This window comes from Apaloderma vittatum, unplaced genomic scaffold (genome assembly GCF_000703405.1).
Source record: "Apaloderma vittatum isolate BGI_N311 unplaced genomic scaffold, ASM70340v1 scaffold5976, whole genome shotgun sequence".
Lineage (NCBI taxonomy): Eukaryota > Metazoa > Chordata > Aves > Trogoniformes > Trogonidae > Apaloderma > Apaloderma vittatum.
This window is the reverse complement of record NW_009721161.1, coordinates 125,605-138,609: the sequence shown is the minus strand read 5'-3', so window position 1 is coordinate 138,609 and position 13,005 is coordinate 125,605. Positions and strand designations below refer to the sequence as shown.

At 37.1% G+C, this 13,005-nt stretch overlaps 1 protein-coding gene across 1 annotated transcript in view; it reads left to right on the top strand.

Annotated features, from left to right (window-relative positions):
- Nucleotides 1-221: 221 nt before the first annotated feature.
- The window catches only part of ZEB1 (zinc finger E-box binding homeobox 1), a gene marked incomplete at its 5' end in the record, with an annotated part of 25,507 nt that continues 12,723 nt past the window's right edge, over nt 222-13,005 (top strand). The window contains 4 exons of the mRNA XM_009871268.1: nt 222-422; nt 5,593-5,655; nt 7,235-7,396; nt 11,242-11,444. Coding sequence (XP_009869570.1) covers nt 222-422; nt 5,593-5,655; nt 7,235-7,396; nt 11,242-11,444 — 629 coding nt within the window. The remainder of the gene's footprint in view (nt 423-5,592; nt 5,656-7,234; nt 7,397-11,241; nt 11,445-13,005) is intronic.

Genomic DNA, 13,005 nt, shown 5'->3' with positions numbered 1-13,005 from the left:
TGCAAGCCCAGCAGCTCTCACATTTCTCCTTGTGTGCCGCCGTTACATCCAGGTTGCCCACAAGCCACTGCCATTCCCATGCAGAAAGAAGGAACTAATAACGTGACTCCCTGGAGATGCCCCGGGTAGAGCATATGGCTACAGTACTGAAAGCTTTAGACCTTCGTGCTGTAATTTAAGAGTATATTGATTAGTATTTTGCTTTTTTTTTCTGTCCACAGTCACCAATTATAATAACGTGGTAGAGGCAAACTCAGATTCAGACGATGAAGATAAATTGCATATAGTGGAAGAAGAAAGTGTAACTGATGCAGCAGACTGTGATGCTAGTGTGCCAGAAGATGACTTGCCAACAGACCATACAGTATTACCAGAAAACAGTGAAAGAGAAGGGAGTACAAACAGTTGCTGGGAAGATGAAGGTATGTTCATTTTCGTTGATGATGTTGTGTAGAGAAAGATTTCTGAAAAAAAGATTCAATAGAATGGTTTTTCATCACTTTGCTACTGCAATAGCATGTTATATTCACAATCTCAAAAAGGAGAGTTTCTAACATTTATTGTTACAGATTTTATGTTCTTCATTTAATATTTGAGGCAGATTTGGAGATGTATTCACTCCACTGACACTCTTAAACAGGAGATTCAAGTCTGTAGGTGCAGTATCTCAAGAGTGATCAGAGACTAGTTACTTGGTTTTAGGTTTTCCAAGTCTTCTTGCATGGCAGGTCTCTGCTATAGCTCCCAGTAAGGTTCAAGTTTGCTCAGCTTGGGGAGTAAGCAATAAGCCAAAAACATGAGACAAAATAATACTCAGATGTAAATTTCTCCCTGTGAACTACCTTTGCATTTTACCTTGTAAAATACAGGTAGAAGTAATAATTTTTAGATTATTGGTTTTAGAATTGGCTGTCTTACTCATAATGAATCTGTATTTTGAAAACACTGGAAGGAGGTAGATGTTGTACAAATTATGCAGCAGCTTTAGCAGCTGAAAATTTGAAGCAATCAGGAAACGCACCTTTTTAGTATGGAATCAGAGAGTTTCATAATATCACACAGCATGCTTGCATTTGAGCCAAATTGGGATAAATACATAAATTAGTGGAATTTATTGCACAATTTTACCTTAAAGCCCAAAAAATGTGGAATATTTTGTTGCATACCCCTGTTTGTTTCTGAACGCCAGTCACAATTCTTCAGCATCCACCGTGTTAAAAGTGGTGGTTTAAGATAAATTGCATGACCTCACATCTAAATAAACCGAAGGCAGTCATATGGTCCCTAACTGCAATCCAGCTGAGAGCGAGCAGCTGAGAGTTCAAAGAATAGCATCAACTCAGCCTGTTTTTACAGAGCTGCCATTGCCAAGGTATGCTGTGCAGGGAAATGAGTATTTTGGAGCTAAATTATTAGGTAGGTAATTCTCTTAGTTCTCCCGTAATATCTTTGCTGTGCCTCAGGCTCTCTCTCAGGAATTGCAGTCACATCGAAACAAGCTGTGTGTAGAGTATTTCTTGAGCCCTTCAAGTTCAAGGTGTAGGAAATCTGAAGTAGGAGCAGCACCAACTCACCGGGTGCTGCGTCAAGACCCTTTGGGCTGAACGTTTCCTGGAGATGTTCCTTCAGGGAGTCGTCACACAGCGACTTGCCTCAGACAACCCTCTGGGGGCTTTCGGAGCTCTAGACGTTGGTGGCATCGACTTCTTATTTCAAATGGACCGGTTTTCACCTTTCAAAATTTGTTTGCTAAAATGAAGCATTTGAACCAAGTTCTGCTGTGGTTGTTGAATCACAGTGTAGACAATAATTTCTATGCCTTGGTCATTGCTGGCAAAGACAGGCTTTAGTCAGTGTTTAGACAGACAAAAGATTAAATGATTGCTGTACAGGCTTGCACAAACTACCATGAATTTCTTCTGTAAAATTACTTATTCTGAAGCTTCTTTTGTAGCAGTCCGGAGGGTTTTTTATTTGATAGTAAGTTTTTTTTAAAATAAATTGTTTGAATTTCTGGCAATGATTATATATAAAAAAATGAAGGCTACAGTAAGAGGCTACATAAGGAGCTTTGATTTGCTGCGGTAAACTACTATTTACTTTTTTATGGCTTTTCTAGATGGAAAGGTGTGAGCTGAAAACCGTATTAGTCTTGGTTGCACATTAGAAATCTAAAAGCATTGAATACATGATCTCTCTCATACAGGGAAAGTTCTGGGGAAGGTGTCCATGTAACACTAATGTTGTCTTCAGGACTGGTTATTTAGACAAGATACATTACAGCAGTTTTAGGAAGTTGTGTTTCATCAGTAAAGTAGTACTGAAAGTTCCTGGTTTTAGCTGAACTTGACAGAATGAGTTTTCTGCATATTTATTCTGTTCATGTATGCCCAAGAATAGAAGCAACACACATAACATTTCTTTATCAGATCAATTTCTTTCCGTTTCCAGTCATTCTAACTGAATTTCTAAAAGACCTTTAGAACAGGTGTTTTAAATGTAAGGTGTATATCTCAAGAGATTTAACTGAAACAGTCATAGGAGTTTGAAAGAGGGAACCACGTGTATCCTGCACAAGTTGTTGACAGTGTGCCAGCGTTTTTGTGCAATGATTCTGTAACGTGATGTATTTTTTTACTTTAAAGTAAAGTGTGCACTACAATTATTATTTAAAAAAAAAAAAAAGCCAAGGTCAAACTTACTGACTTATATTAATACGCTTTAAAAGCACTATTATCTATTGTAAGTATTTAGCAAATCTAGAGATCTCAGACCCGGAACTAAGATGTCTTTGAAAATTTAAAAAACATTGTCAAGACCTTGAAATAACCTTTAAAAATTAATGAAGTTATGTTTTATCTTTAAGCTCTTCCTGGAGCTCAAAAATTCCTCTAACTCATAAACTTTTAGACTGAGCCTATGTTCTGAAAGATGGATTGTGTTCTTACGGTGTAGTGGGTTGCTGAGGAATATCGCTGTGCTATTTTGTATTAATTTCATTTGGGAGAAATGTGTTCCACTAAAAAAGTGTGGCATCTTTTTGATCAAGTTCTTACTCACAGAAGCAAACAACCAGACAATACCGTAAGCTGTAAGTAGTGTTCACTACATGCGCATCAGAAAATTAGCTCTAAAGAATTTGAAACTCTATGGACAGGTTTTGGAGTTTATTCCCTCCTCTAAAGATAAGCCTGCGGTGGAAATTCATCTTTCTACCTGCAACCAAAGTTTCCATTTTGCTGGTGGTTTAAATTTGATCAGTTATCTTACCCATGCAGAGATCTCCACAGTCTGCCTATGACACACTGGTTGTGTCATGCACCTTGACTGCTGGTACACACTGTTGCCTGTGATCCAAAAATCATTAGCATTTAACCCTCAGAAGTCCCACCATATCTCTAAGCAGCTGCTCACAAGCAATGATGAGATACAGAAGTCCAAGAACATGTTTTACAATTATCTGGTATGTCCAGACGTAATGCCGAGACGGATGTTCATGCCCTAGATGCTATTTGTGGAGGCATGCATTTAAGCAGTCATTCAGCAGATAGCTCAAATTTCCTTTGGAATTTAGAGCTGTGACTTCTACTTGATTGGAAAAGCGTCTTAAGATCTCTTCCCCCGTCGTCATATCGCTTTCCATTGCTTCCCAGCATTGTATTTGCAGCCTGCTAATTGAGCTTCTGAGGGCACAATTGCAAAGTTGCCTTCCTGTATGGACCATACATAGCTATAAAGTTGGAGGTCTCCTTAATGTTTCAAAATATTAATTATTCCTACAGCATTAAGGAAGATCAACCCTTGTGGAAAAAGGGCTCCTCTCTCTCTTATACCCTCCTTTTAGGTATTGGAAAGAGATGGTACCAAACAGAGGCTATGATTATTAGAATTGAGAGGGTTTTTAACTTCACTGAGATTAATCTATAATGCCGTAAATTCCTTGACATTCCCTTGAGAAGCATAGATTTTATTAGGACCAAAGCCAGTGGAATTTGCTAGACACTATAATTTATATTTCTATGAGTAATAACTTCCTGATATTCCCTCTTTTCCATAAGGCCTGTTTTATAATGGAAAAAAAAATCACAAACCCTTTTTAAAGAAAAATAGTGAGTTTCAGCTTGACTGTTCGTAAGAAATACAATTTTGGATTTAAATCTACATTTTGTGTGATCATCCATTCTTTACAAATCGTGAACTGAGTCTGTGTTAAAAATATAACTAGTTCACAATCCAGTATTGACCAATAAAATTGGACTTTGCGTTGTTTTTTTTTTCAGATGACAATTAAAACTAATATTTTAAGCATTACAGTTTTCTTTTAAGCATGTTTCTTCTTTGTGACTATCTGCAGATATTTGGGGTCTGTGGAATTTTATGATAGACACACTTAACAGTCTCGGGGAAGTTGGTGTTATCCACGAAATTCAGAGTTCTAGGATTTATCATCTTCCATATAAAGAAGAAATGGGCTTCTCCTGTAATTAAAAAGCTGCAATGTTCTGGGGTTTTGACTAGCCAAACCAAAGGATTTTTCCCTGCACTGAAGTAGAGTGAAGTAAATAAAAATCTAACAGTTGCCATTTCAGATCATAGCAGTTGTGTAGCCTAACCTCCTTTATCATGTAGGTCTTTTTCTGCCACGTAGCTCTGAAGTAGCTAAGATTTCCATAATAAAACTATGAAATAATGTTTTAATTTCACATCTATTAGGGTAGTATGCTACTGATAAAGGAGCAAAACAGCCAACATAACTTTCCTATACATTCTTGCCATAAGACAAGTACTGACAGAAATGGCAGCGGTGGCCTTTCCAGTAGGAACTTCCCATTCTAGGCCACCCAGCAGGTGTAAGTTGGGAACAGCTTGGGCTGTTCATTAAATTTGAACCAATGCTGCAGCTCAGCAGGAGCTGCTAGAGCTTCGGAGGCAGGTGGGCTCCACAGCGTTAGTTCTACGGGCATCTGGTCCCTGCACACTCACGCTGAATATTGGGATTGATACGTGTAACGTTTATGTAGTGCACGGTTGATCTGAAGTGGGGAGCATGTGTTTAAAATCCTTGTTTGTTTAGGCGACCGCAGCCTCTCAGTGGTTTCTAGACAATTTGCAAGAAAGAGAATGGATTAGGTAACTGCTTGCAGCCATTACCAGCAAATTATCAGTCATTTCCAAAATCTACTAATTGGATAAAATAATGTAAACATGCTTGGTTTATTGTACTCTGGTTCCCAGAAATAATAGATTTGTAGATGAGGTTAAGTAGCTGACTCTCTATTAGCTGAAGAAACATACTGTCCCTGTCTTTACCTCTCTTTGAATAATGGTTAGTATTTAGCATTGCTTCCTTTTAAGATTTCATTTCTTCAGCTGTGGACTATCTTTGTGCTTCAGCTTATGACACACTGCTGAAATAATGCGCAATCCATGTTTCTGAGAGAACATCGTGTTTAAATGCTGTTCTTTTAAACAATACAGAAATAGAAAAAAATGCTGAAGAAATATGTGAAGTCATGTGTGGCTTTATTTTGTTGTTGTCGGGTTGGGGTTTTTTAATGTTCACTCTTCTTTTTGTGAAATGTACTATTTCAGCTGGAAAAGAAACAAAGGAAATCCTGGGGCCTGAAGCTCAGACAGATGAAGTTGGATGTACAGGTATTTCTTTGTTAATCTGATTCCTTTATTCATAAAGCGCTATTGAATTTTGGCTGGGTGAGTACTCTTCCAAAATCTTTCAAATTCTCCCACCTCTCTGTAAACTTCTTTGCTCTTCCACGCTAGAGGTCTTAAACTGTGAACAATGTTTTGGCTGAGGAAGAACAGCCTGGGCTGCTTTGACTGTCCCAGGCACAGCGAGGTAGCCGAGGGTGAGGCGTCCGTGAGGCGTCCTCTCGTGCGAGGGCTGACCCCAGCGCTGCTGCAGCACCGCGTCTCCTAAGAGCAAAACAAGGAGTAGAGTTTGTCTTACATGTCGTTACACAGAGTACAAGTCAACAGATAATGTTTAAAACTAACAAGAAACATGCTAAAACAAACTTCAGTGAATACTGTATCTTATTACCAACTCCTCTGTTTGTAATGATTATGCAGAAAGCAAAATGAAATGTGTTCTTCAGTTCCAGAACCAAACAACAAACAGGTTCTTTGTTGTTTTATTTCTCTGAGTGGCAAAAAAAATTAATATATAGTCCATCCGTCTTTTTTAAAAGATTTTTAGAGCTGTTTCTTTAATGCTCTTTACACTAAATAGTTAGATATTATCAGGGGAAACCTTGTTTAAAAAAAATGAACAGAAACCCCCAAACCACTAAACATGGATGTCTTTAAAACTGTAGATTCACACATTCATTTTAGTTAAAGTCAGATCTCTCCAAACAAGTGTGGAGAACTACATTATATATTGCATTAGAGTCTATATGTGAGAGACTGGCTTATGTCATTAAAAGATTGTGTCAAATTGTAAACTGAGTATGTGACTTCACACTGAGAGATGAACCATGAAACTTTTCCTTTCTGTTAAAAATATGTTTTAAATAGTGGAAGAGATCTGCTGTGATTTAGTGTGCCACAGGTAGAGCACTCTCTGAATGTTCCTCCGTGATAAAAGTGAACTCTATGAACAATATATTTTAGGCAAATACTTTGGAGTAAATATTTATCATACAAAAATTAAGTAAAACATTTAATTTATTATTTGTTACCTTTGAAATATGGTTGATCTTTTATTGTTTTCTTAAATTTTAAACTGGAAAAGGTTGAATGATATTAACTGGATCTGAAACCTTTTCAATGTCCATTCCAACACCACAGAACAAGCCACTCAACGTTCAGGTTTGCTGCAGTTCAGGCAACCAACTTGTTACCCAGAGTTTGAATATCTTCTGGGCTTATGCTGATGAGCAGTTCTTAAATAACATTAAAAATTACGTCTTGAATGCAATAGGAGCCAAGATGGTAAGCTGGCTTTCAAAACAGCTAAATCTGAAATTATAAAAATCCACTGAGCTGAAGAGGCAAAGTGTATTTTTAGTCAAATTTTTAAATGTCATTATGCCAGTGGTTCTCTGTTTTAAACTTTGGCATATCCTGTCTCTTAAAGGACTTGACCTGTACTAGTATTTGTGAAGAGATTTTAAATCCTCAGATAGAGGGTGATTTGGCAATGTGAATTACTGGATCTCATTTATATTCTTTTTAAACATTTCATATCTTGTATCTTGTTTTTCACTCATAGTAAAAGAAGATGAATGTGATTCCGATGCAGAAAATGAACAGAACCATGACCCTAATGTTGAAGAATTCCTTCAACAGGAAGATACAGCTGTTATCTACCCTGAAGCACCTGAGGAGGACCAGAGACAAGGCACGCCAGAAGCTAGTGGTCAGGATGAAAATGGTAAATATGCTACCAGTTCTGTTCTTATAAAATAAATTTTACTAACTGCTTGACCTAAAAAGTTTGTTTTAGAAGACAACAATGTATATATGTGTAACGTTGCGGAAAAAAATCTTAGTTAAAAATTTCTAAGAGGAAGGGATTACCATGCAAAAAACATTACAACTTGATTTTCTGAAACAAGACGTGCACTGTTGTGTGGGTACCTAAATGATAACCTGAAGTGCTGGAAATAAAAATTCAAACTTCCATAAAACCATTCAGTATCATTATCGGAAAGAACAAAACAAATATTTATTAAATATAATGGGAACAAAGTTAAGATAATGTGGTTTTATGTAAGAATAATTTATAAGAGTTATAGCATGTTTCTGTTATTTTTATGTTTCTAAACAAAGCGCTGAAAAGGATCTATTAGCTAGGAGTTCTTTTTTTGAGGTAGACAGTCTGTGGAGGGCTTTTTTTTAATTTATTTTTTTATTCCTAAAAAGACAGCAGTGGAGAAAAAAGAAACATAATTTATACAAAAATGTTTATGTGAAAAAATAATGACCTGTTGTTATTTTAAGTAGATGTCTTTTTTCTCTAAGGTAATTTCATGCCTAAGATGCTTTTCTGACTGAGATGAGAAGTGATACTTCGCTCATTTCTTCATCATGAGACACTGAAGGCATCTTCATCATGAAATATTTGAAGGCAAAACCTGTTCACTTTGGCTTTGCATTCTGCACTGCTTTCTGAAGTGTTCAGCTTTCATAACCTGTGACAACTGCAGTTACAAGTAGATTGTGTTCCTTTATTGGAGTATTTAAGATTTTTCAAAAGAAAGTAACATCTTACATAAAGAAATAGGAGTTGTTGGGTTCCAGTTGTTTAAAAAAAGATACATAATTGAATAGAAAATGTCATTCGAGCAGTATTACTGTACTGAATTCTAATGGAGAGCAGTGAAAGGGGTAATGCTAACAGTTTTGTACTGCTCCTCCAGAGATTTTATGTTATTTGAGATATTAGGAAAAAATAAACTAAGATATTTGAGAAATTTAAACTGTGTACATGCCTATTTATATACGGAAGTAGGATATTAATTACTAATATTTTGTGGTTTACTTTACAGGCTTTGCAACGTTCAAGTAAAGATATATGCTCAAAAGTAGCACCTTAAAAATTACAATTAATTTAAGATTTTGATCTGTGGTTGCAGTTGCACTGGTTATCAGGTTATTTTTACAGCCCTGCATTATGATTTTCATATAGTCATTAAAAATACACATTTGGATTGATACTTTAAATTGGACCTACTCCAGTAAGTCTGCAGGGAAGTATTCTGGAAATTATGATGCCCAACGATAATGTTCAATGTTTTAATTATTTGGAACAGAAAATGCCAAAAATATGGTGATACTTGCTAAAGATACATGGCTCCAAACTGGGGCACTGGACAAGTGAGAAAAGATTAGAATCTTTTGTGGCCCTGGGAAACCACTGCCATTTTGCGATTTTTTCTAATGGAAACAGGATTTAAGTTAATGTGCTTCTGACATTTCCACGGAGTTTTATTTGTGCTGAAACGGAGCATTGTTTGTCAGGTGAATTGACTTGTAGATGGAAAAAAGAGAATTGAAGGGGATCATACTGTGTCTACGTATGTGAGGATGGTTTCATTTTTGGACAACTCAGCTAATCCAGGAAAAGCAGCAAGAGGTAGAACAACACAGAAAACAGTGCAGTATGAATGTTAGCTTGCCTGTTACCATAATGAGTGGAAAAGAACCAGTGTGACAGCGGTGGTGGTGTTTTTTAGAAATAATAAAAACTGGTCCAACTCGTCTTTTTCACTGTTGCAAGAACAATGGCATGTTCAGTAAAAATAAAGTCAGTAAATTCCCTCAGTTAGAATGAATTGCTACTTCACAGGGCATGTAGTCAATCTATGGTGATAACTGCTGGAAGAGGTCATGAAGATAAATAATTCACAAGTACTGGCAAAAGTACTGGCTAAAATTATGGGTGTTACTAATCTTGTAGTTCTGCAACTTCAAATGGCAGTGCATACAAATTTGCCCTTTGTGCTTCAGAGCATGAAATGATAATCAGTAAAGACCTTGCACCTTCCTCTCATGCTCTCACTCAGCAGAGTGCATAGGTCCATCCTTGCCAAATTTGCTTCCCATGTCCCTTGAAGCATGGAAGAATAGCATGGTCGTTGGAGGGTATCCCACCTTATAATATAAATGGATAGTTTGATAAAATACAGCAAAGCTTACATCTATTAAACATACTTTTATCAATTTATAAAGAAAGATTTTTTTTCCAATCCTTTAAAAATATAGTTTTTCAAGGATAGAATAAGTTACTATGTATGGGAGATAAATATATGCTGATAGGAAGAGATGGAGTTCAAGCTTTGTTAATGGTGACTTGTTAGAAGTAAACTTGTGGAGTTAATACTGAACTTCAATCTCATTTCCCTTTGTCATGTACTAATACAGAATTAACTTCATGAAAACCAGCAGAATATATTCCACAGAATATATTCCAGCAAAATATATTCCACAGATCACAACAGGATCGTATTTATGGCCTCACATTTGATCTCTCTCCTTTCTGCCACTCAGACAGTATGTCCTACTAACAGGTACATATCTGTGTATCATAGAATGAGTTGAGTTGAAAGGGACTGTAAAGGTCACCTGGTCCAAAAGCCCTGCAATAAGCAAGAACATCTTTGACTAGATTAGGTTGCTCAGAGGCTCATCCAACCTGACCTTGACTGTTTCCAGGGATGGGGCACCTCTCACCTCTCAGAGCAATCTGTTCCAGTGTTTCACCACCCTCAGTGTAAAAAATTTATTCCTAACATCAGATCTAAATCTACCCTCTTTCAGTTTGAAACTTTTACTCTTTGTCCTATCACTATACTCCCAGATAGAGTCTCTCCCCTTCTTTCCTGTAAGCCCACTTTAAGTACTGGCAGGCCGCTATAAGGTCTTCCTGGAGCCGTCTCTTCTCCAGGCTGAAGAACCTCAACTGTCTCAGCCTGTCCTCAGAGAGGTGCGCCAGCCTTCTGGTAATTTTTGTGGCCCTCCTCTGGACTCACTCCAGCAGGTCCTGGTATAAGAATTATAAAACACGTTTCTAGTATTTTCCCTCCAGTTCTCTTTTCCCTTACGATTCTGTGTTAGGTAAAGAGAAAGGAAAAAATATTTTCTGTGGCTTGCAAATGTTATTTCTTCCTTAGGAACTCAAAACAGGATGACTATGAGATGTTTCAGTGAGAGACTTAAATCTGTAAATAGGATTTGAGAATTGTCTGTGATGGAGCTAACCAGATCCACAAATCTTAGATCCACAAATGTATTAGATCTTATAGAATCATAGAATCATTAAAATTTGAAAAACCTCTGAAATTATCAAGTCCAGCAGTCAACCCAACACCACCATAACCTCTAAACCATGAGCCAGGTCTATGTGTGTTTTGAACACCTCCAGGGATGGTGACTCGATCTTAACCCATGTTTCACAATTTTCAGACCACTTTCTCAACAGGAATACCTGTATAGATGCTCTAGGGCTGTATTGGGAGGTCCAGCAGACTGAGTTTCGGGTAATCGCGTTGTGCTGACTGTCTCCAGTGTACACTGGGGCAACTATATCATACTGTGGTTAGTAACATAATAACTGTGGGGAAAAAAAATTAACATTAGTCCTTTACTAAAACAGATGTTGCTTCTAGCAGGTGCATTTCTTACAGTAATACATACAAATGTAAAGCATGTTTTTTGATGGTGGTAAGTTTGGAACTTGTATTTATTTAAATATGGTGTATTGTGTCTCCCGTGTAGGAACACCCGATGCATTTTCCCAACTGCTGACTTGCCCATATTGTGATCGAGGGTACAAGCGTTTTACCTCTCTGAAGGAACACATTAAATATCGCCATGAAAAAAATGAAGATAACTTTAGTTGCTCCTTGTGCAGTTACACGTTTGCGTACAGAACGCAACTTGACCGCCACATGACATCACACAAATCAGGAAGAGATCAAGTAAGTGGTGTTTGAATTAAGGATTTATCATCCTCTCTAAGAGCGCTGTGATTTGTTATGCGAGAAAAAGTGTAAGGAGCAAGCAAGCTGTTTACATGCTGAAGTCCTGGAACATGTATTTTAACTTGATGCTGAAGTCAGATTTTCTCCATAGCTGTCAAGGGGTGACATCTGAGTTCCTGTGTTTTTATTCATCTAGGGGGTATGGTAGGGTTTAAATTTTAGTTTTCAGAAGTACTTTATTACATCTATAGGTAATTATGTTTTTTCTGTTCTTCGGCTGGCATTACATAAGAATTATGACTCGAATCTAATCTCAAATCTCTATTAAAACACATTTTTCTTCCATAAATGCTGTTTGGCTAATTCAAAATTTTCAGTATCCATTTTTGCCCTTAAACAAACCTTTGTGTTGATTCATTTGCGTGAACTGTGAGATGCAGGTGTTAAATGCAGTCCACGTTATAAAACAATATGCAAGTAATGTGTACATAAAATACAATGTTTCATTAGTAAATGAAGACACAAAAAGGGCTAAGGATATCAGGAGCTTGCTTTCTGTGGTTCATGGACTCACCTGAGGGCATGTTTCCCTGAAATGCCTTCCCTGAGTTAGCCGTCACGTCACTATGGAAGAGTTCTGTTTCCCTAGCCCTATTATTCTTTTCTTTTTATCCTCACACTCTCCTGTCATCCATCCCCAATTACATGCTTCCATAGCTTATCAGAGGCATTCTGAGGCTCAGGAACCAACTGAAACAGCCAGGAATTATCCAAGGAAAAACGATACGGATTTTTCACTACCAAGTTATAGAGAGAGACTTGAAGGTGTTCAGTGCTGAGGACAGACTAAAAAGGTTGATATTCTCCAGAGAGGAAACAGGAGAGAAACATCACAGAAAGATGCAAAACAGTGAATAGTGAAAAGAATGTAAAGAGAGTGGTATGTCAATATTTCTTACAAGTCCAAACCAACAGATCTTCCATTAAACTGAAAGACTGGAACACAAAGTAAAGGAGATACTTTTTACACGATGCGTAGTAACTTCCAGTCTACAACGTATCACCAAGTCCAAGAATTTAACAGGCTTAAAAAATTAGTATACATTTTTATACCTGAGTGTTTACATTCACAGGTAAGTTAAATAGGAAGAATTGTTAGAAGTATCCGTCAATTGTTAGAAGTATCCTGCTGCAGGGATTTTATTGTCTCACAGGGTTTGAAATAACCTCACCAGTGTGTTCTGGTGTGGTAGTTCTTGTTTATTCAGATATATTTCCAATGAACAATTCATTTCTGTCTTGCTCTCTTATTGGCTTGGCTTCCACTTTGACATTACTATCATTTTATATACATCTTATGTTTCTAACTATAAAATCTTTGAACGCTTTTTGTGTAATGCTTTTTTGTGAGCTACCACATTTATTACCAGTTTTTCCAGCTAGAAGCCTAAGAGCAGAAGAATAAAGTAGTTGGAGGGGCTAGAAGCTTTTCCCATGTTTGCATGCCGTTTGAGTGAAAGTGAGTAAACAATCTCAGAAAAAAATTTCTACAAAGGGA